This window comes from Calypte anna, chromosome 4 (assembly GCF_003957555.1).
Source record: "Calypte anna isolate BGI_N300 chromosome 4, bCalAnn1_v1.p, whole genome shotgun sequence".
In the NCBI taxonomy this organism is placed as follows: Eukaryota; Metazoa; Chordata; class Aves; order Apodiformes; family Trochilidae; genus Calypte; species Calypte anna.
This window is the reverse complement of record NC_044247.1, coordinates 3,472,476-3,495,569: the sequence shown is the minus strand read 5'-3', so window position 1 is coordinate 3,495,569 and position 23,094 is coordinate 3,472,476. Positions and strand designations below refer to the sequence as shown.

Genomic DNA, 23,094 nt, shown 5'->3' with positions numbered 1-23,094 from the left:
GGTGGCTGCTACATCCCAGGAACAGCCCTATGCTGCCAGCACTCATCCCCGATGACACCTCGGGGACACGCTCTGCCACCTCGCTGCCTGGCACAAAGCGGGGAACAAAGCCGGGCTTTGTCTCTTCGTGCCTGCCAAGAAGGGAACGATTGCCCTCTGCAGGCATCCCCGGCCCTGTGCTGGCTCTGCAGCCACCCCACGCAGGAGGAGCTGAGGGCACCCATGGGACATAAGGGAGATGGGATACTTAGGGGTGTGGGAGCACCCAAAGGAGTTGTCTCCATCTGCTGCAGCCCCAGAGCCATACCCAGCACCTGGGGACCCCTTCGCTGTGCCCACCCGAGCACTGTCCCCTACAGGGTCCAAAGGTCTAGGGAAAGCAGCCACAGAACTCCTATCAAAAGAGAGAAAACTCCCAGTTTGGATCCCTCCAAGGCTGAAAGCGGGTCCCCGAGACAGGAGACCCCCTGTTCCCCAACAGCAACAGAAAGGCATCACTGCCATCCTGCTGTGCCTGGCAGCTCAGGGCAAACACAGCTTGGCCAAACCTGGGGGGGTAATCCCGAAAGCCACAAGGAGCCATCCTATGACCCCACCACCCCATTCCAGTTCCCCAAGCTGCTCTCTTTTTTTTGCAAAAGGTTCTTCTTCCCGAAGCTCTGAGCTGTGAGCCGGCAGGCACCCAGGAGCTGGCAGCCAAGGGGTGCTGCCGAGGGGGCCAGGGAGGAGAGGCGGAGTCCTGTCCCTTTAAGGGGGGTGGCTGTCACTCAGAGAGCCCTTTTCTTTGCTGGACAGCGGGATAGACACTCAGAGGGGCAAATACAGGGCGAGGGACTGCCAGGGAGACGAAGGCTCACGCAGACACCACCAAAGCATCCGAGTAAGCAGTCGGGGGAGCTGACCAAGTCCAACGCCATGGGTGAGTATGGGGTGAGGGTGGTGGGGACCCGGAGCTGTTGCTGGTGGCTCTGGGTACCCTGTCCCAGAGCAAAGCCCACTGAAACCTTCCTCTGGCACCGGTGAGGTCCTGGTGGCTCCCGTGTAGCCATGCCAGTCACAGCAGTTGTTGGGGGATGATGCCTTAGCACGTATGCCAGGGGTGGTGTTGTCTTTCTCAGAGTGGTTTTCTGTCCCCAGGTCTCATTCGCTGTCTGTGGGGACAGATGTCATCTCCATAGCTGGTGCCACCTGGGCCCTCCATCACATTGGCTGGAGAGACAAGAGCTCCTGCCTGGGGCTGGGAGGTGCACGCAGGCTGCTGAGACCTGCCACAGCTCGTGCCACTTGTATGCTGGCAGCCTTGGGAAAACGAATGCACTCCTCGTGCCTCAGTTTCCCTATTGATACACCAGAACTAATACTTGCTGGCATACCCTCCCTGGGCATCAGTGGCACCCTGTTCCCAGGGGTGCCTTGGGCTACCAGCACCCTGCCTCCTCCTCCTTCTGTCTGCAGAATTCTGTTTGGTTCCAGTAGCAGCTGAGTCCAAGTACAGGACCCGGGATTGTGAGGCACAAGGGCACTTTCTCTCCTCCCTTCTCCCACCCAGGATTCCCCAATGTGGCTTCCCAAAGCCTGAAGGGCCAGAGCTGTGGCAGGGGGCCTACCAGGCCCTGCTGCAGGACAGGAACAAGGGCCATTTGGTGTACTGCAGTCCTGGGCACCTGCCACTCCACTTGCTAGGTGCCCAAAAATAAAAATAAAAAAGGCTTCTTTGCTCCACTGGGTGCACAGGGCCACTCTTGTGGGTCCCAATGAGGTTCAGGGAGCAGCACTGGCCAGGAGGGGCAGGAACCCTCCTGGACCTTCTGTATCCAAGACAAACAACCAGGAGGGGGGCAAGTGCTCCCCTATAGTGCTGCCTTTGTTCCTTGTTTGCTCTTGGCACAGGGCAGACTCCAGGGTGGCAATGCCAGGACAATCCTCCATTGTCCTTGGTGCCACCTCGTGACCTTGCTCCTGGACCCTATGGTTTTCTTGTCCTTTGAGGGAGAAGATTAGCACTGTGAGATCTGAGAAGAAGCAAGGGTTTGGGAATGCTTCTCACAGGCATCTTTTTGGCATTCAAGGCACAAATGCTATACCCAGATGGGATGTGCCCAGGCAGTTGCTGTGACCAGTGGGGTTCTGGAGCCTGCATCTTGGGGAAGGGGAGCACAGAGGTGTTGCACAGCTCAGGCAGGAGGTTAATGCAACTTAGATGGAGTCAAATTGATGCTCCAAAACCAGATGCTAGTGGATGCAAACCCATCTGGCTGCCTGCCCCCAAACTGAAGAGGATACCAGATGGCTGAGCACCTCCAAACCCAGCAATCTGAGCCAACAATGCTGCACATTAGAGCCCCAGAATGCAGAAGGGCCCATGGCCCTACTGCTGAAAAAAAGTCTAGCATTTAGGAAACCCAAGCAGCACATCAGCATGTGCCCTTGCTTTCCCTACCCACACACGGGTACATGTGGCTGCTTGCCAGATTATCTGTCCTGGAGAACTAAGTTCAAGTGCTGAAATTTGGGGAACTAATATGGCTTCTCCCCATAACCACATCTGCTTCTGTAATGGGGCTGCTGCAGCACGAGATGCCTATGGAGTGCCCAGAGAGGGGATGAGGGATGCTCAGGTGATGCCACACAGGAGCCTGGGGTGCTCAGAGCACCTGCTGACTGGTCCTGCACTGCCCTGAGGCAAGCTGTAGAGCTGAATCTCTGCTGGGGTTTGTCTCTGTGGAGATCCTGGGTTCCCTCCATCTTTGATGACCAAAGAAAAAAGCAGGGAGCTGGCACTGCCAGTGCCCACAGATGGGGCTTGCTGGGTTCTGCTGGCATTATACTGCACTGCCTTGTATTTCCATCTTGGCTTGCATGGGTCAGCACAGTGGCTGCACCTCAGCTCCCTATCCACCTCACATCTCTGGGCTGCTTTGCCGTGCTGCTGTCAACCCCTGTTCCTGGGCACACTTGGGTGTGATCCTGCCGGAATGCATGGAGAGCTCTCAGGGAAGCAGCTGGGTTTGGCTTTCCAGCACCACAACAGATCATTCAACCTTCAACCTGCCTCCCTCCTTCTGCCAGGCATCTTCCCCACACTGTGCTTGCCTGCTCCTGAGCTGCAGACTCCAAGTGCTCCCTGTCCCAGCAGCCATATCACCTCTCCCCTCTCTTCCCCCTAGGTTTGCTCGAGTGCTGTGCGAGATGTCTCATCGGGGCACCCTTTGCTTCACTGGTTGCTACTGGCTTGTGCTTCTTTGGGGTAGCACTGTTTTGTGGCTGTGGGCATGAAGCCCTCACAGGCACGGAGCAGCTCATTGAGACCTACTTCTCCAAAAACTACCAGGACTACGAGTATCTTATTGACGTGTAAGTGCTGCAGTGCATCACCCTCATGTCGTGTCCTCTTGTGTCTGTCTTGTTATGTGCTGGCAGGAGGTGTCCAACTGGGCTGCCCAGGGCTATGCTGCCACCTGGGCATCATGGAGACCTCTGTGTGCCGGTGCCACAGCTGCATGGCAGGGTCCAGTGGCCACTTTTTTCTGTTTCATGCCTGTTGTTATCTGCCCCTTGCTAGGTGCCCTCGCTACTGCTGGATCTCTGCACCAGGTAGGTATGGAGGGCACAGGGGAGCCAGCAGTGGCTGACAGCCTCGCTCGCCACGGCTTTGACCTGGCTTGCTCCTGTCATGGCTTCACCCTCTGTTTCAGTCCCCCTGGGGTGGCACAGGGAGGGTAAGTCACCACGGCCAGTCTGCCCTGCCATGCTGCACACAGGGCTGAGCTCCCCGGCACGGCCCTGGCACCTGAGCATCCCCACCTGCTTCTCTCCCTGGCAGCATCCACGCTTTTCAGTACTTCATCTACGGCACAGCCTCCTTCTTCTTCCTCTACGGAGCTCTGCTGCTGGCCGAAGGCTTCTACACCACCGGCGCCGTCCGGCAAATCTTCGGGGACTACAAGACCACCATCTGTGGCAAGGGCCTCAGCGCAACGGTAACCGGGGGCCCGAAAGGGAGGGGAGCGCGAGGCCCCCAGCGAGCTCACTCATTGCAGCGGGTGTGTCAGTGTTTGGGAAAGTGGCTAGGACATCCTGACAAGGTGATCTTAACCGGGGTTTCGCACCCCTTCGCGCGCCTGTAGCGGATTCGCCGTGCTCAGCGTGGGCAAAGGGCAGGAGACTGTGGCCGTTCGGGTTTTGGGGTATCCCAAAGGGAAGCACAGCCTACCCACTCTCCCTGAGGTCAGCCACTGCCCCTGGCGACCAAAGCAGCCCAAACAGCCATATTTATTTAAACTTCTTCATATTTAAGCACTGGTGGAGCCAGAAGCATCCTCAGGGTGCTGCAGTTTAAGGCTCTCTGGCACCCAAGATTGGCCTCTTCACTGTGCTTGGGAACTATCATGAAGTGCTGATTAGTGGAGCCTGTGGCCTGGGGGAATGGAGGGTGATGGCTGTGGTTCCTCCGGGGGCCAGTCGGGGTGGCACCAGAGAGGGAGGGCAGGAGAGCCACATTTGGATGCTGAGGTGGGTGAGAGGCCACGCTCTGCTTCACTGTGGCCATGGTTTTCCCCCTCTGACGTGGGACACGGCAGTCATTCCACTGCTGCTGCAGGTCACCCCCATGCATATGTAGCCAGCTGTGAGTGTGGGACAGGTGCTGGCCCCAGTAGCCACAGTGGGGTCCAGCTGAGGCTGCTGCTCTGTGCTGGCTGCTTGGGGTTGGGGGTGGTGTGGAGCCAGATGTAGGCAGCATCTCAGTACCCTGCCTGCCCTGCACCCTCTCCTGCCTGGGTACCCTTGTGCTTCCATGTGTGTGGCCAGTGTCCCTGGCCACTTGGTAACCATTGCTCTGCCCTTGTCCTGCCCCTTGCAGTTCGTGGGCATTACCTATGTCCTGACCATCATCTGGCTCCTGGTCTTCGCCTGCTCCGCAGTGCCCGTCTACATCTACTTTAACACTTGGACCACCTGCCAGTCCATTGCCAACCCCAGCAAGACCTCAGCCAGCATTGGCACCTTGTGTGCGGATGCCAGGATGTATGGTGAGCTCCAAGTTTGGTGAATATAGCTGGGCTAAAGCAGAGGCAAGTGCTGAAGTGTGTGTGTGTGTGTGTGTGTGTGTGTGTGTGTGTGTGTGTGTGACACAGTGGCTGAGGGTGGCTGAGCAGGACAGCTGGATGGTGGCTGTGCCCAGCACACCCAGCTCCCTGTGTCTCACCAGGCATCCTGCCCTGGAATGCTTTCCCTGGCAAGGTGTGTGGCTCCAACCTGCTCTCCATTTGCAAGACCAGTGAGGTAAGCACCTCCTGTCACCCAACAAGTACTCCCCTCAGGGGGTCACCGTGGTACTGGCCTCAGCAGCCAGCATGTGGGATCCCAGGAGCTCACCCACTTCTTCCCTTGCAGTTCCAGATGACTTTCCACCTCTTCATTGCAGCCTTTGTGGGGGCAGCTGCCACACTGGTCTCACTGGTGAGTCAGTGCTCTCTCTGCCTGGTAATTTTCCCCCACCCATCAAGGATGTGTGGGTTGAGGGTATGGAGGTGGTGGGCATGGATGTGACAGAGCCTGTGCTTGTGTCATTTTCTAGTACATAAGTGCAGATAGAGAATTCAGGCCATAAGAAGGCAGAGGTGGAGGGGATCTGTAGAGGCTCTAGGAGACCACTGGGGAGAGATCCTGTTGCCCATACACTAAATCCTCTACCTTTCCCAAGTACTCCTCTTGCTTTACACCAGCAATGCAACACTGTGGTGTCCTGCTGGTGCAGTGGGGCAATGGCACTCCACAGGGCAACTGCCCTATTGGGTTGCTGAGTGAAGGGGGTGGCACCTTGGGTGTACCCCAGAGTGGAGTCACACTCCACTTGCCTTCTCACCTGTGGGAGCTTTGTTTCTCCCCCTTTCCCCCTTGCTCACTCTGTTCCTACCCACAGCTCACGTTCATTATTGCTGCCACCTACAACTTTGCTGTCCTCAAGCTGATGGGCCGAGGCACCAAGTTCTAGCCTGCGGTGGAGCCCAGCCAGACCCCAGCCAGACCAGATGGCCTTCTTTTCTCTAACCCTGAGGCTTTAACACTGCAGCCACTTGACACCAGGTCTCCTGCGTTAACTCTGCCTTTGCTGCTGACTCCCCTCCTCTTCCTGCCTCGCATCCATTGTACTGAGCATGACCAGGAAGGAGAGCTTTCCACCAATGGACACCTCTTCATGCACTTTTCTCTCTCTGCTCATCCATAACCAGCTTTCTCTAGGGCTAAGCCCACCAAAAACAGCCAGAGAAGAGGAGGGACTTACTCCAGTGTCCCAGTGTTGCCTAGGTATGAGCAAAGACCTTCATGCTCCTGGGAGGAGGAAATCCATATAGGTTGCTCTATGAGTAGCAAGAGGCTACCTAGAGAGAAAAGGAAGTTGGACCAGTCCTGGTACCATTGCTAGAGACTCTCCTGGAGCTGTCTGCTGTCACCACCTGTGGATGGAGAATAAGAGGATTATTTTTTTTTCCTTTAGCAAAGATGAATTTACTCAAAATCGCCTGCTGCAGCCAAGGCAAAGGGGGTTCAGGGCAAGGATCTTCCCGCTGTGGAGAAGAGAGTGCTGACCCTAATGCTCATAAAGCCCTAACCCAGCTGCCCTTATTAAAGCCTAAAGGAGTTTGGTGTCTCTGTAGGCAAAGGGGACTCTTGGATTTACCCTCTAGGCAACAGAGAGGTGGCAGGCAGGTTTGACAGAGAGATGACACCTCTGCACTGTGCCCTGGGAGCATAAAGCCAGAGCAATGCCTCCATAGGCAGGGGATGACCCTTTGGACTCTTGGGACCCTTCCCCACCCTACAGCACCGAGCTTGTTGCACGCTCTTGTCCCTTCACAATGGTGCTCTTCTCTAACCTCTGTGTCAGAGAGCTTCATTTCTTCCTCGCTCACATCAAACGTAACTTTCCCTTCTTCCACCCCCCTCTTCCCCTCACTATTTCCCCCATGTTTCCTGCAAGTCAGGATGACTGTCTTGTGTCTACCAGGGCAGGAGGGACTGGCAGCATCTCACTTCAAGCTGAAACCCATAAAGGAGTTAAGGAGGGAAGGAAAAGCAGTGGTTTGGGAGTCACGGGGCAGAAACACAGCCCAACTCTGCAAACCAGATCCTTTCTGGTGCCAATTCAGTCTTTTCCCATGGAGCGGAGCAGTGGGGCAAGGGCTTTGGTGGAAACAACCTCTCCCTCATTGCAGCTGGAGGAAAGCCCTCTGGCTGGGTAGCATGGGTCCAACCAGACCTGCCAAAATGCTGTTTCCAGTCCTCCCCACCCACTGGTATTTTGCTTTGCTCTTTTCTGCCTTTCCTTAATGCTAATCTTAGTGTTTATTTATTGGAGAAACTACTTTCAGTGGCAGACTATAGCTCCATCTTGCATGGATTTTATTTTTTCTTGTCTGTATTATTATTATAAATTTTTTTAAGTGCCTGTTTCAGCAGGTGCAAGGATAAAGGAGCAGATTTGCTGAGCAGAGCATTCAAAGGATCCTTGCTGCCAGGAATGCTGAAATAGGTTGTCCAGGCTACCAACGCACATGGGTTGGGGTAGGGGGAGATGCCAGGAGAGATAGCAGGGTGGGGAGAAACTAGTCGAGATCTGGAAATTCACATCAACACTATCTGTCTTGGGGACTTTCTGTTTTTTGGGGTTTTTTTTGGTATTAATTTAATAAAAGGTAACCAGATCCTCCTTCCCACCATTGTCCCCAGACCCCAAACACACATGCACACGTGTGCACACACACACATACAGAAAGAGTTAATCAACTGAAAGTGTTTCCTTAATTTCTGATCTAGAATTTCAATTTGCTAACAAGCAATAGAAAAGAGTAAGTTTTTAGAGTCTTAGCTTACAAGATGTATTTTATAAAAATTAAAGAAAATAAATTAAAATTAAGAACATTCTGAACAAAATATATCTTTGTCGGTCCATTTGTTGTTCTGGCTTTCCTACCACTCTCTGCTCCAGAGAGAAAAAGGCAGGAAAAGGGAGGCTGCTGAACAGAAGGTCCCAGAGGACCTGGCACTTGCCAGCCCCACGTGTGGGCCAGCAGCCACTGTAGGATACTGCCCACCCCTCCTTCCCACTCCAGCCATGAAGTTCATAACCCTGATTTCAAAAAATCTTTGTTCCCAGCTGGGGAGCCCTCTATTTGTCCTCCAGCCACCCAAAGGAAAGTTAGGGTCTTGTAGGAGCTACTTGCTTGTGTTGGGTTGTGTGCTGCTGCCCTTTAATACTCAGCCTATGTGGCAACAGCCTCTGCCACGTCTCCCAGTGCAGTGACCCCAGCAAAGGTATCAGTGTGGCTGAAGCAAATCTCACCAGCCTGCATCAGGCAATGCACATGGTACAAGCATGTCCACAGCCATGCAGGACGTGTGGTTCTCCCCCTTACAGAGAGCCCTGTGTGAAACAGGACAGTCTTGCTTAGGTACAAGGGTGGATCTGAGCATCACAGGGCCTGTCGTGTCCTGTCCATGCACTCTGGTTGCTGAATGCCACTTGCTGCAGGGTTACAAACAGCTTGCACAGTGCTGCTGTGTGGAGAGGCCACTGGCTGCCCTGAGATGCATGTTTCCACAGCAGCCATCAAAAAAAAAAAAAAAAAATCAGTTCAAATATTGCTTCTCTTGGACATTTTCCCCAGGAGCTGTGTTCAGGAGCCTCCAGTGAGTGAGGCCACAGAGGGATGCTTCCAGTCCCACACTCAAACCCCAGCTCTGCTCCTGTTTGCAGCAGATCTGCACAAGAGGCAGACCTCAGGCATGGCTAGGTGCCCTTGAAGCAGCAGGTTGAGCTGAGAGTTTCCAGGCTGTTACCTACCCATCACCAGGACCCTTGCTACTCTTCCTAAATAGGACTCCATCCCAAATCCCACTCTCCCTCTGGGCAGGGAGCAAGGCTTTCCATGCAGCCTTCCTGGGGCAGGTTCAGCTCCTGCATTATTGCTGCTGCCCCAGCTCAGTGCACAGCTGTGTCTGCACCCCTAAAGTTGCCCCAGCATACAGAAAGTCGTGGGGCTGCAGTCAGGATCAATGGGGCTCTTTGTTCCCTGCATTCCCAGATGCCATCACCCTCCTCTCCCCATTCTGAAAGGGCCCTGTGTGTGTACAATCAGTTGCTTGGCATGATCAAGCCAGGGAACAAAACATCATTCTCTTTCTCCCGGCAGAGACTGGTGCCCCCTGGCTGGGGTGAGGGTTGGAGAGAGCAGCATGAGGCAGTGTGTGGAAGTGGCCAGCATGGCCAGGACACTGGGAAGGTTCCAAGGGCCAAAGGACACATGTGGCCTCTTGTTGGGTGTGTCCCCAGATGCTGCCACTGCATCTGGGGACGTGGGACCTGCCCTCACCACTCCTCCCTTGGGAATCCAGTGTCCTCCAGGAACTGGGTGAGAAAAGACAGAAAAAAGACAGAAAAAGCCCTGCCTGGTATCACACCACATCTCTGTAAGCTGGCCCACCTCCAGAGCTCCAAGGAGGGGAGCCAGTGCAACCAAACACTGGCCCTGCCTAGCAGCTGAAATGTGGCTGCAGTTTGCTCCCAAAAAGCCCGGACCAAGGGCTCTGGAGCAGGTCCCATGAGCTGCCATGCTGGCAAGCAGGCAAGGCAACTCCCACCCCTTCATCCCATGCCCTGCCACTACGTGAGCCGGCCCTGTGCCACTGCTAGCCAAGGACGCTGGGACAATGAAGACAGAACCCTCCCTTGCACAGGGAGAGGAGAGGGAAGGGGATGGCGGCACCCAAGGGTGTTCAGGCAGGGACGACCGTGGGTGCCCCAGCCTCCTTCAGGGGCCAAGCCTGGCCAGGCTGATGCCCCTCCCGCAGTCTGGGTGGGACCGGTCCCGCACCCGCGGTTCTGCGTCTCCTCCCCGCAGCTGAGGCGGAACGAGCTGGGGCTGTGTGAACTGCCTTGGTCACCCAGAGCAACCCCAGGGCATCTGCAGCCATTTAGGGCTCCTCACCTAACAGTTCTAAATAAGATTTCAGTTTCCTCAGATCACCAAGCAGCTGCACTGCCTTACAGCTGCACTGCTTGGACCAGAGCAGCAAAATCAAGAGACACGCTGGGAGACACGCTGCAACACTCATCCTCCTTTTGAAGCACACAGGGATACACTACAGCATCTGTTCCAGACAGTGCAGCTCACTGCTTTCATCTGGAGACACTCCTTTACTCTCCAGGGATCCACGATAAAGAACTCTGAGCCTTCTGCTATTGCTTGTGGTGGCAAAGTGAGGAATGAGGGAACAGCCTCACTATCACTCCTGCCTCTGGCCTGTGTTTTTTCTTATAAGCATCTTACATCAGGGGAGTCAATGGTTCTGATGGGTTTCAGACCAACTCTTGCTGATGTGAGACAGCCACACTCAACCTCCATAACTCCTCCAAGGCTGAGATCATCTCCTACTAGGTCACATTGACTGTCTGTGTCCAGATGTGTTTTGAAACAGCTGAAGTAAGACGCTGGAGGATTCCACATACTCCCCATTTAAAGAGCAGGATATCCAAGGATTTGAAAACATACACTGTCTCTGAAAGTGTGGACAGGCAAGTAGACATGAGAGAAAAAATCCTAAAAGGTTCTGACAAGAGAAACAGGGAAAGCAGCTCAAAATAAGCAACCATCCTGGCAAGACAATGGAAAAGAACAGTACCCATATGCTGATTCCTGTCTGAGCATCCTGTGGAAACCATGCCTCGTTACAACCCTGTGGAGTTCAAGGGACTGGTTCCAAGATGTCAGGAAAAAAATTAAGGGAAGCAAAAGCATGCAGCTTCCTGCTGAGAGCCCAGGCTGAAAATTAAAATGTAGCGACAGAGGGAAGCAAAGCAGATTTCTGTTACAAAAGTGTTTTCTGATACACTCTTGAAAAGACAAAACCAGTTACTGGTTTCAGCTGGTAAATGTTATATTACTTCAAATACTGGTACATTCAGGAATAACCATACCCTTTGATCCCTTAGTGATTTCTCTTTGCCATATGTTTTAACCAACCCAGTTGCACAACCTGCAGGAGAAGAGGAATCACAGAAAGTTAGGGATTGGAAGGAACCTCAAAAGATCATCGAGTCCAACCCCCTGCGAAACAGGGTCCCCTCCAGGAGGTCACAAAGGAATGTGTCCAGGTGGGCTTTGAATGTTTCTAGAGAAGACTCCACAACCTCCCTGGGCAGCTTGTGCCAGTGCTCTGTCACCCTCACAGTAAAAAAATTTTTCCTCATGTTTATATGGAACTTCTATGCTCAAGAGACCCATTGTCTTGTCCTACCATTGGGCATAACTGAGAAGAGCCTGGCACCATCCTCCTGACACTTGCCCTTTACGTATTTATAAACATTAATGAGGTCACCCCTCATTCTCTTCTCCAAGCTGAAGAGACCCAGCTCCCTCAGCCTTTCCACTCCCTTCATCATCTTGGTTACTCTGCATTGGACTCTTTCAAGCAGTCTGGACACAATATTCCAGATGTGGCCTCACCAGGGTAATGTAGAGGGGGAGGAGAACCTCTCTTGACCTACTAACCACACCCCTTCTAATACACCCCAGGATGCCATTGGCCTTCTTGGCCACAAGGACACATTGCTGGCTCATGGTCATCCTTCCATCCACCAGCACCCCCAGGGCCCTTTCCCCTTCACTGCTCTTCAACAGCTCAGTCCCCAACCTGTACTGGTCCCTGGTTCCTACCCAGATATGACTCTACACTTGCCCTTGTTGTACTTCATTAAATTTTCCCCTGCCCAACTCTCCAGCCTGTCCAGGTCCCTCTGAATGGCAGCACAGCCTTCTGGGGTGTCAGCCACTCCTCTCAGCTTTGTGTCACCAGCAAAACTTGCTGAGCAGACACTCTGTTCCTGTCATCAAGGTAACTGAAAAGGATGTGGAACAGGACGGGACCCAGCACTGATCCCTGGGGGACTCCACTAGTCACAGGTCTCCAACTGGACTCTGCACCATTGATCACCACTCTTTGGGCTCTATTGCTGCAGATTCTTCTATCCCACATTTCCTGAGCTTGCTCATGGGGATGTTATGGGAGACTGCATCAAAAGCCTGGCTGAGGTCAAGGCAGACCACATCCACTGGTCTCCCTGCATGTGCCTATTGAGTTACAACATCATAGAAGGCTTTCAGATTAGTCAAGCATGAGTGCTCCATGGTAAATCCATGCTGACTACTCCTGATAACCTTCTTCTCTTCCATGTGCTTAGAGATGACCTCCAGAATGGGCCACTCCACCATTTTTCCAGGGATGGAGGTGAGTCTGACTGTTCAGATTGCCTGGATTCTTCCTTTGTGCCCTTTGTGAAGACTGAAGTGACATCGACTTTTCTCCAGTCCTCAGGCACCTCTCCTGTTACCCATGATCTTCTGAAGAGACTGCCCTGCTCTAAAACACAGTGTGAGGCTGCTCGATTTGAGCTACACAATTTACCATCCAGTAGCTGATCATTGTGGGGACTCCATTCAGCACTGAGTGGGTATGAACTCGGGGAAGCTCTCCCTGTGACAGACTGCTACGTGCTTATGGGAAAAGTCAGAGTTTTGGACAAATGTTAGTGTGGGAAGTTGCAGAACATAAGGTTATAATGGTAAAGACAGCAGTCAGCAAGCACTCACCTTTTTGCTATAGAAATAGTTTGGGACTGACACCAAGAAACAGTCAGAAGCAGAGATCAGAAATGCCTGACATTCTTTTCTAGAAGGTTCCCTGCCCCACATCCCATTTTTCAGCCACCTTGAACAGAGGTGGAATGAGTGCAGCTCTCTCCCCAGCAGACTGAACACAGCAGCCATAAACAAAGGCCAATTATCTGAATGGATATCCTCTCCCAGTAAAGTGTGCAATATGGATTACAGATAAAATGTTCTGGAGTAATGGGCAGGACAACAGCACGAGTTAATTGTGCTCAGCAGCACTGCACCTACCACAACAGGTAATGAAGTGAAGGGTTCTGTGTTGCAGTATGAGAACATCTGTGCAGATGCTGACCCATCAGCTGGTGAAGCACAGTGGTCCCCAGCCCCACACACCAAGGGAGTGGATTTAACAGCTGACCACACACGACTCCCCCATCCACCCTGCACACATAGTAGACATCCCACTCAACTACCATGGTCTGCAAGAGCAAGTCATCTGAATATGGTGATTACTTGTGACAGAAACCAGCTGAAGTTTCACACTCCAGAACACAGCTCCTGAACACCTGAGCTACTATAAACCCCTTGACATGACCCAGAGCTTTCAAGAGAAGTGAGAGCCAGTGTTCTGAGCCTCCAGAAGAGACAAGAAAACATGTATTAAACAAGCAGCATACAGTCTCCTGAAAAAATAACACTCAAACAAGACAAAGTTAGAGGTGAGGAAAAACACACAGAAAAAAGCAGGTACAAAGAAGCAATGCTGTCACATTCAAAAACAGGCCTGTCCCTCCTTCCTATGGTGCTTTTAGATCACAGCTCTAACAATTTTCAGCACAATTCAGCCTCAGGACACTTACTCAAACAACAGATATACACAGCTCAGCTTCTCTAGCATCTGGGATTCTCACAGCTGCATGAGCTACTCTCCACAACAGGTTTCATACACTACTACTCTGAGCAGGCTTCCCTTTGGCAGTTAAGTCACAAGTTTAGTGGATCTAGTATTTTTATATATATACTTCACAGAGTGTCCAAGAGTACTCTCAGCTTTGTTTCCAGGCAGTTTTTGGTACAGATCAGATTGCTTTTGTCTTTATTAAATATAAAGAGCTTTAACCCATCCCTTTAAACCTGCTAAAACAGGCAGGTATGGAAGCAGGACTATGCTCACATGCATTTTGAACAGTTCCCTCCTGCCCAAAAACTCCAGCCAGAGTTCAGATGGTGAGACTGCAACACCACAGTGAGCAAACCACCTATTGTCCTTGTGGCCACTCTCCTCAGAGTGCCCCAGAGCTGTCCGTGCTTATTCCAATCTAGTAATTGGCTTGAGCAATGTTCCTGAAGCAGCAGATGCTCCTAACAACAGGAAGAGCCTGATTTGGAGCTGGAGTGCAGGTCAATGGTGTGGCCCAGCATACAGTGCTCCAGCTGCTCCTCCACTGCCAGCACCTGTCGCACAGCCTCCTCAAAAGCCACTGCCACATTGGTGTCATCCTTGGCACTAGTCTCCAGGTATGGATAGTTACCATTTTCCATGCACCAGGTCTGGGCCTCCTCCATGCTCACTTGTCTCTCAAGCTTGTCTATCTTGTTGCCCAGGACTACAAATGGGAAGTGTTCAGGGTCCTTCACATCAGCATAATAGACAAACTCCTTTTGCCAGCTACTGAGGTTCTCAAAGCTCTGCCGGTCATCCACACTAAATGTCAGCAGACAGCAGTCTGCTCCCCTGTAAAAGGGGGTCCTCAGGCTCTTGAATCTTTCCTGTCCCGCCGTGTCCCAAATCTGAAGGGTCACAAAGCGTCCATCCACCTCCAGGTCCCGGTTTAGGAACTCCACACCAATTGTGTGGAAAGCCTGTGAGTCAAACTTGTTGGTGACGTACCGGTTCATGAGGGAACTTTTCCCAACTCCACCATCCCCAAGGAGAATGACCTTTAAGAGTAAAGACTTCCCACTCATTGCAGCAGGACAGAGGGCTGCAGTACCAAGGCAATCTGCAGGGTTCAGAAATATTACAAAATAGCTATTTGATTCATGGATTCTGCAGAAAGATGTGCACAAAAGACCAGAATATGGTATTTCCATCCCCATTTTTAACAAGTTTTGTATGTAGGAGGTAATCTCTCTAGTAAGAGAGATCAGAGCTGGGAATTGGACAAGCTTTCAGGCACCCAAGTCATCTATCAGGTCCAAAATGGAAGCAGCAGGTCACCACTGTAAGTGCAATGCAAAAGAAACTGTTGAGAGTTTAGTATGAATTATAAGACTTTTGGTGAAAAGTCTGTATCTGAAAGCTTGTCTAGTTTTTCCAAACATACCATCACTAGTTAAACATCTCTTCTGGCCCGTGTTCTCAGGCTGCCACGAAACCAGCCCAGTCACCAGGTATCACCATCAACAGGCCTTCCTTTCCACTGTGTAATTGCTAACTAAATAATTTCTTCTATCTGACTTGTGTTGCTGGAAGGATGTAAAAGATGTACAGGCCTAACACCAATACAAGTCACTTAGCAAACCCATTCTTAATCACCCTAAAAATGCTGACTCACCTTCCAAGTAGAACTGCACTTGTTTTCTGTGTGTGATCTCTACAAGTCATAAAGTGTTTCCCAGGCACAGAGACCCAGCATCTCTGCTGCTCCTTTCTAGCAATGCTTTTCACAGACCAGTTTGCTAGGGTACAGGTGCCAGTTTACACTGCAGCCCCTGCACCACAGGTTCCATAATCAGCACTGCAAGAGAAAGACCAAGTCCTCCCCCCTCCCAGGGACATTCTGCAAGTGAAGGTAAAGGCCTGACATGGAATAAGAGGTTTCTTTGGCTGCAGTCTGTACTGTACCTGCTTTGGCTCCAGGACTGTCCAGGGAACACCTTCCTCCAGCATAACAGTCACTAAAAAACAAACATCAATCAGTGAGGTGGCCAGTGTTGTGCTTGGTGCACTGCCTCTGTAGCACTGACCCAGGCTGGAAGAACAACAGCAGAGCTCTAGGAAGCTGAAAGTGCAGTAATGATGGCTGGAGTAAAACAGGCAAGAACGAAGTGCTGAGGACAGAGTTTCCCTTGCCATAAGTAAAATGGAACACAGCCCATTTCTGGTCAGGGCAGAGCCAGTACACTACAGAGGTTAAACCCATGGTAAGAAAAGAATATATTGAAGAAGCTCTGGCATGTGTGCACAGGCTTTTGTCACCCCTCAGTCCAGGGCATATTTCATCTGCTTAGCCTGCCTACCCACATACACCAGAATCTGATTCAACGATTGAACATGAACCTGAATCTGCTAACCAGAAGAGTAAACCAGCTGGTGAGACCCTGGTATGAAAACACAAGAGCTGTCTTGCTTATACCCACTACTAACATTCCTAGGAAGGGTGTGGAGATGACACTACTATACCAACCTCCAACCATCTGAAACAGAAGCATTTGACATTGCTCAGACCAGCACTCACTCCTACTCCTTCCAGGCCAAAAAACACTTTCTGCAGAGGGCCCTGTTTTTTCTGTTCTTCTTGCACCTCTTTCAACCAGTGCTTACCATAAAGCAAAAAAATCAGAAGCTTCTGCTTCAAGTTAGTTTCTGCAGAACGTGCAAAAAATAAAGGCCCACCAATTTCACTTCCCCTGCACAGAAACAGAGTATGGCTGAACTAACATGATGGGGCACAGGATATCAGAGAAGCATCTGCACAACCCAGTGGCTCTAACGCAAAACCAAAATGCAAATGTTGCATGAAACAAACAGAAGTGCACCACAGCTTTCTGGGGCTGATGGCTCTGGGAAACTCCCTCTCGAACAGGGGAGCTTTGCAAAACCTCTTCTTTTTCCAAACTCTTGCCAAGGGGGGGTTCAAGCTGGTCCCTGTCTCCTCTCACCAAAGCCCTTCTTGACACACCGCATCACTGACACACTCCTAACAAGAGTTCACACTTTGAAATGGTTTGCTAGCATGCAATTAGCAGACGTTTTAAAAATTACTAACAGGTTATGCTAGGCCACTCCAGCGCCTGGCAGGTCAGAAGAATACTGCCAGGCATGACACCGGCGTTAACAACGCTGTTTGCAGCCCACGCTCCCCGGTTAGCCCTCTGGCTAACCTCGACTTGCTGCCGAACAGGTAACACTCCCGCAGCACGCCAGCCCCTGTTTGCAGATAAAAGCAGTGGGTCTGTGCGTGGGAGATCCATTCTATGCCCCCAGCCCGCCCCCCGGGCTGCTCTCCGGCCCCTCCAGTTGGGCAGAAGGCGGAGAGCCCCTGCCTGTCCGCCCGGCCCTCCCCCGGCCTACAGCCGGACCCTCAGGCCGGAGAGACCGAGGAGAGGCGCGGGGACGCAGCCCCAAGAGGGTGCAGGGCCCCTGGGAAGGGGTTGAGGGAAGGGGCGGCCCGCCAGCCTGAAGCCTTCTCTGCGGGCCGGGGTCAATGGCACCAGCCCGCTCCCCCTCACCTCCCTCCGCGCCGTAGCCGCCCGCCGGGCGCAGGTGCCGCCTCAGCCCGCGCCTGCGCAGCGGTGACAGCGGGGCGGGGCCATCCGCGCCTCAGCCCGCCCCGCCGGGCGCTCCCAGCCCCATCCCGCGGTCAGTGCCCCCCGCACTGTCCCCTGCTGTCACTGCCCTCACTCCCGTCCTGTCACAGTCTCCTCACAGTCCCCTCCCGTTTCCCTTGTGTCACTTTATTCATCCTTCCCGCCACCCCCACCAGCTCCCTGCTGCTGCCCCACTGCCCAGAGGGCAGACACCGCGGGAACCCCGCCCTGGGCGGTGGTGAGTGGTGAGGTTTCCATGGGGTCAGTGTGGAGCTACGGCAGCCACGCTACGAACAGCCCCTCCCTGCCAGCACAGCACAGCCCCCCGCACAGCGTCCCTGCATGCCCGGCACCCGCTGCCCTGTGCCGGGGCTCCGTCCCTCACCCTCCGAGCGGGAGCCCAGCTGCTGCCTGAGGAGAATGTACAGAAATAAAATAACAAATACCCCGAATGATGTCTCCCTGACTCCCCACTTAATGTTGAGGGAGGCAGACGGCTGACAGCAGCGCCAAAAGGGTGTGCATCCCCCCCACCTTAACCCACGGGACCAGGAAGAAGAATGCCTTAAAGAAGTTTTCTGGGGGAATACGAATGTTTCAGGTGGTTCAAAGGAAAACTAGTGGCAAGGTCATTCCAGCCTGTGACAGTGAGGGGAAAGGAGACAGGAAGGGGAAGACCAGACTCATGTGTGGCTGCAGAGGTCTTCAGGGAGCAGAAACCACCTGTCCCTGGGACATTGCCAGCTCTTCCTCCTGCCAGTGCCTGGTGCCCAACTAGAGACAGCTCTGGGAGGTATCCTGGGCATCTTCCCTGTAGGGACTACAACAGGAACTCCTTGTATGGATACCCACGGCTTTTTGGCCATCCAAACGGAGTACCAGCCTCAGGGAGCTATGAAGGTACGTCATCATTCCCTCCCTCCCCCTCTGCAAAAACATGAGAGGAGTGGAGGATTTAAATTAAGCCAGGGATTAAAGTAATACCAGCGTCAATGATTTGGTGAAGAAGAGGGGGAACAAGAGAAGCAGAGCAGGATGAGGAAGGGGAGGCAGGGTGAGGGCCCAGGGGCTCAGTGTACTGGCAGCCCGGGATGGGAGGAGACCACAGGATATGGGGGTGTTCCTAGGGTGTGTATTTGGAGCACCAATGCATGCACATCTGCCCATCCAGGCAGGTTTGGAGCTGTGACACCACATGGTGTCACCAACACCAGCGGTGAGGCACCTGGACTTGGGCACAGCAGTGTTCCCTGGGGAGAGGAAAGTGACTTGTGCCTTATCTTGACAAAGCAAGGCAACATAACCTCATGGGTGACACCTGCCACAGAGAGACTTTGTTTTTCCACCCCTTGAGGTTTCCTAGCATCATGAAGGTCCTTGCACAGCTGATAGTAGTCTCAGCCACTCCTGGAAAAACCCCAGATGGCTGTCCTGCAGCTTGGGCACTAGACAAATTCCTGCTATCATCAATGCCATGGGTTTGAGCCCCTACCTTGTCTCCCTCTATCTCCCTAAGGTGTTTTATCCCAGATGCTGCCTGTGAAGAGGAATAAATCACAGATGGGGGGTTATAACTTTGGAAAAAATGAAGAAAATAATTTTTCATGGCATAATCTTTCATAAAAAAGACCCAAGGAGAGGAAAGATGATAAAAAATTCTCTCCTGTGTGAGCCAGCTTCTTCTTAAAATAAAGTGCTCCTCTCTGTCTTCACCTGCCCTGGCTCAGGCACAAGTTCAGGGACTGCTGCATGACACCAGAGCTGAAATGGAGCACAGCTCCCTGCATGGCCCCACTGGCATGCTGGAATCTGCAGAATGTAGCTGAGGGGGCCAGAAACAAGTATTTAATTCTGGCAGCTTTCAGACGCCAGCTGTGAGCCTCCAAAGAGCTCAGCACACCCAGGGGCAAGCAACATATGTGCTGCTTGGTGAAGGCATGCTGCAAAGCTCTTCCCACCTGTGCCCCACACCAGGAAAAATCCAAGCAAGTGCAAGGATCAGGGTGGCTCAGTGCAAAACTTCCCAGCTTTATTTAGATCTGGGTGCTGTCAGAAGCCCAATCTTCACTGCAGCACTCAAGAAGAGGGCAGGAAGCTTTGAGTGCTCCTGGTTAATCAGTACTTGGGCTGAGCCCTTACTGGCAAGGACTTGAATAAACTCCTGGGCATTATTTCAAGAGCAGCAGTAACCCCTCTGCTGCTGGGGAAGGTGACAGTGTGTGCTGAGCATGGCAGCCTGGCTCTGCCAGACGCTGCACAGCCTGCAGGCGAGTTTCCCAGTGCAAGTGTCTGGAGGTGCCTGGCACAGTTCAGGTGTGGTGGCTTCCCAGCCCCATGGCCACCAGGGCTTGCTCCCGTGCTGCTCCCACTGCAGGATGGGGACAGTTCCTGCCTCCTGCTCCCGACTGCTGCCAAAGAAAGAGGCTCAATCTCCAGGCAGAAAGGCCCAGGTTAGCCTCTACTTGAAGATGCACCAAGAAACTGCAGTGGTGGTGGGATTGCTGGCAGAACACAGTGGCCTCAGCCAGCAACACTCCCAGTGCCACACCGGCAATGCTCCCAGCTTTGGTCTCCCCAAGGCCACCAGAAACTGCACTTTCAACAAGCACCAAGCTGGACTCACCCTGCAGGTAACCATCCTGTATATCCCCACTTTGAGCAACACCAAATTGCAAGCACTCCTGCAGCATCAGAAACCTACCCAGCCCCCAGGGCAAGCCAGGCTGCAGTCTGAACCTTGCCAGGGAAAAAGCCACAAGCCACAGGTAGGTAATTACATTTATTATATTATAAATGTCTCACTTTTCCCCTCCAAGAAAGAAAGAAAGAAAAAAAACCAAACCAAACATGAGTGAGGCTACAGAACACCACAAGTGAAGATTATGGAAGACAGACCCAAGCCAGAAAGAATCCCCACTCCCACAGGCAGAAGGGATCCATCACCAGGAGCCTTTGTAGTTGCTGCTCATCTCCACACATCAGATTGAGATCAGCACTGTCAACAGGACCCAGCTGAGCAGCAGAGATGGGGCTGGGTCAGGCTATTGATGGACTGAGAGGGCTACACTTTGTTGCCCCCAAATGCCAAAGCTGCCAACAAGGTGGGACACTAGGTTAGGTGATGCAACTGTTTCCTATACATACATATGATGTAATTAAAAAACAAAACCAAAACATTATTTCATTCCAAGCAAAAAAAAAAATCAAGTGGTAGCTCTTTTTGCCAGGCCATCTCACTCTAGGAAGATTTCACACATTCCTTCTCCTGTTCAATAGCTGCAAGAGAAGAGAGGTCCATTAATCTCTAGCACTTCTTGGAAACACTAACTGGAGAAGGTTGCAGAGCAACTACTCAGGCCATGACAGTCAGTTTATGGTTTGATCCCAAGTAGTCCAAGACAAACACTTCAAATCAGAGGGTGATGAGACCCACACATGGGTGACAGCAGCTTCATGAGCACTTGCCTTCAGGTCTCCTCAGGGAAGTTATGCCGTGGGGCACCCAATCAGAGCAACAGCCCTCCACACACCATCTTGCCATACCCTGATCTCTAACCTCTTGGTCAGTAACTTTCTCTGGGTCAGTGCCTTACTGCCCCAAACATCCTCTGCCGGATGGCTCAGCAGTGATACCAGCACCCGAGGGGGGCTGCCACAGTCCGTGGGTGCCTTCCACCCTTTCCCCTCCGCCCTCTACTCACTCTCTTTGGAGGGCAGCGTGTTCTTCTCCTCCGTGTTGGTTTTCTTCAGTTTCTTCTTGTCGAATTTCTCCACCTCCGAGAGGTCTGGCTTGTCGCACATTTTGCCTGCGAGAATTAAACCCCGCAAGGTCAGCCCCGGTCCCCGGGATGGGCACCGCCAGACAAAGACCCCTCCCCCCCGGGTACAATAGCGCGGGGCGGGGCGCGCCACCAGCCAGGGCACCGCCCCAGCCCCTGGTCGGGGCAGCTCCGGTACCGCCCGTGCTGAACCCGAGGCATCCCCCGGTGTCCGCATCCACTGCGGAAGCCGTCCACACCCGCAACATGCAGCCCCGTCCCCTCCGGGACTCCCCGCGCCCGCACTCCCCGCCCTCAGGCGCCTCTCTTTGCACCAGCCCCTCTCTGGCACAGCCCGCACGACCGGCGCAGGCAGCGCGGCGGTGGCAGAAGGAAAGTCATGCCTGGTGCGGTGCTGTCCCCTCCGGTCCCGCCGCTTCGTGCGTCCACAGAAAGCTCCTGCACGCGGCGAGGGGCGCCGCACTATATACCCCGGCCACCGCCCCGCCGGTGCCCCCATTGGCTGCCCGCCGCTCGCTGAGCCTGCTGGGAAATGTAGTCCACTCGCTGGCTGCCGCTGCCTCACGGCCCTCGGGAGAACTACCGCTCCCGAAGTGCTCCGCGGCGGGGCAGAGACCGCGTCTGAGCACCAGATCCCCTGGAGGGAGCTCCAGGCACAGCTCCCACCGCCCGGCGCGCAGGGACCCGCAGGGACGCGCGGATCCAGCCCCTGCGCACGCAGAGCTCCAGGCTCCGCACCCCGGCGTGCGCACGGCCCTGAGCAGCCCTGTCCACAGCCGCCCCGCTACTCCCGCATCACGCCTTGCAGACGCCCCGCCCTGCACACTCGGCACGCACACCCACCCAACCCATCCCATGTGCACACACAGACACACACACTGCAGGAGCACACACAGACGAGCACCCTGCTTAATCCTCCCAGCTCCCCCCCAGCACCACATTGCTCTCCACTCCGGTCACCAGATCTGAGGGGCAGCGGGAGGGCGGGAGGGTGAGGGTGGCCCTGGAGAACTGGGTCCAGTGTCGCCCATCCCAGCCCCAAACCATAAGCAGGTGCTCTGCAGCCATGGGGCTGCTACGCCCTGTGCATGTGCCAAGGGATGGACCCATCACAGCCACACACAGACACACAGGGACACACACTCACCCCTGCTGAGGCACAATTAATTTAAGACAACAAGCTCTTGGGATAAAAAAAAAGTTACTGTATTTTTGCAGAAGTGGGAGACACTTTACCACCATGCTCAACCCCCAGCTGCCCTGACTACAGCCATGCTGTTCGGTAGGGAGATCCAGGCACTGAAGCAGCAGCAGCAGCACAGATGGGCACAGAGCAGGTGATGCTTGCAGGCAAAGATGCTCACTTGACTGTAGCATAGCAATAGGGTGCACAAAGCCTGGGAAACAATCAGTACAGACCAGTCGGGCTGGGCTGCATGTGGAAAAAATACCTTTAAGGGAAAAAAGCTGAGTGTAAGTGCAGGCAACATATCTGTTCCCAGCTCAGCTGGGGAGCATGAAGGGTAGTGGCACTCTAGGGCACCTGCATGCTGACACAGTATGAAGAGTGGTTGGAGGGCAAGGATGCCTGGGAGACCTTGCAGTAGGGCCCAGTACTGAAGGGAACAAGGAGGAAACAAAACCAAGAAAGCATCCTGACCCTCCCATAGCAGGCTTGCCAAAATCCTTTTGCAGAAATCCTAGGGTCACTGCGAGCAGGAATCCACCTGTAAAACGCAGGGGTACCAAGCTGTGCTGCAAGAACTCTCACATCCACCTCCTCCCAGCCTCTCAGCCTCTGGCTTTCCCTCTGGACTGACTGGAGATTTTGCAAATAAAATTCCCAGCAAGCCTGAGGAAACATTTGCTTTATGTTTTTTAGCTAGAAGACTGTCATCTCGTGCAGTGCCCTCCCTCTCATGCACAGTCCCTCACCAGCATCAGCTGCATCCACCCCAGCCAGGGCAATGCTTCCTCTCCTCGATGCTGCAGTTGAAATTCCCAGGGTCTCTGTCCAGGCACAAGGTCCCCACATTGGCTGTTCAAGTAGTGCCAGAGACCCCTTCCCCAAGCCAGCCTCAGCCACACAGGCACCACCACACTTCTAAAAA

At 53.3% G+C, this 23,094-nt stretch overlaps 3 protein-coding genes across 4 annotated transcripts; 1 reads left to right on the top strand and 2 right to left on the bottom strand.

Moving 5' to 3' along the window:
- The first annotated feature begins 772 nt into the window (after window positions 1–772).
- Window positions 773–7,935, top strand: PLP1 (proteolipid protein 1). 2 transcript variants are annotated; one of them, XM_030448843.1, is made up of 7 exons: window positions 773–919; window positions 3,168–3,354; window positions 3,824–4,085; window positions 4,862–5,030; window positions 5,210–5,283; window positions 5,395–5,460; window positions 5,924–7,935. In XM_030448843.1, the coding sequence occupies exons 1-7, from the start codon at window positions 916–918 to the stop codon at window positions 5,993–5,995; spliced, it is 834 nt and encodes a 277-aa protein (XP_030304703.1). In that variant the 5' UTR covers window positions 773–915; the 3' UTR covers window positions 5,996–7,935. The 2 variants fall into 2 exon arrangements, with proteins under 2 accessions (XP_030304703.1, XP_008499928.1); XM_008501706.2 differs by having other exon boundaries at window positions 774–919; window positions 3,824–3,980.
- Window positions 7,936–13,302: 5,367 nt separating this feature from the next.
- Window positions 13,303–17,169, bottom strand: RAB9B (RAB9B, member RAS oncogene family). Its single transcript, XM_030448846.1, has 3 exons — window positions 17,127–17,169; window positions 15,520–15,572; window positions 13,303–14,674 (listed from the first exon to the last, which is right to left on the bottom strand). Exon 3 carries the CDS (start codon window positions 14,637–14,639, stop codon window positions 14,034–14,036), a length of 606 nt encoding a protein of 201 aa, XP_030304706.1. The 5' UTR covers window positions 14,640–14,674; window positions 15,520–15,572; window positions 17,127–17,169; the 3' UTR covers window positions 13,303–14,033.
- A 2,812-nt stretch (window positions 17,170–19,981) lies between these two features.
- On the bottom strand, window positions 19,982–21,464 carry TMSB15B (thymosin beta 15B). The gene is made up of 3 exons (XM_008501708.2): window positions 21,367–21,464; window positions 20,906–21,010; window positions 19,982–20,480 (listed from the first exon to the last, which is right to left on the bottom strand). Exons 2-3 carry the CDS (start codon window positions 21,003–21,005, stop codon window positions 20,443–20,445), a joined length of 138 nt encoding a protein of 45 aa, XP_008499930.1. The 5' UTR covers window positions 21,006–21,010; window positions 21,367–21,464; the 3' UTR covers window positions 19,982–20,442.
- Window positions 21,465–23,094: the final 1,630 nt, after the last annotated feature.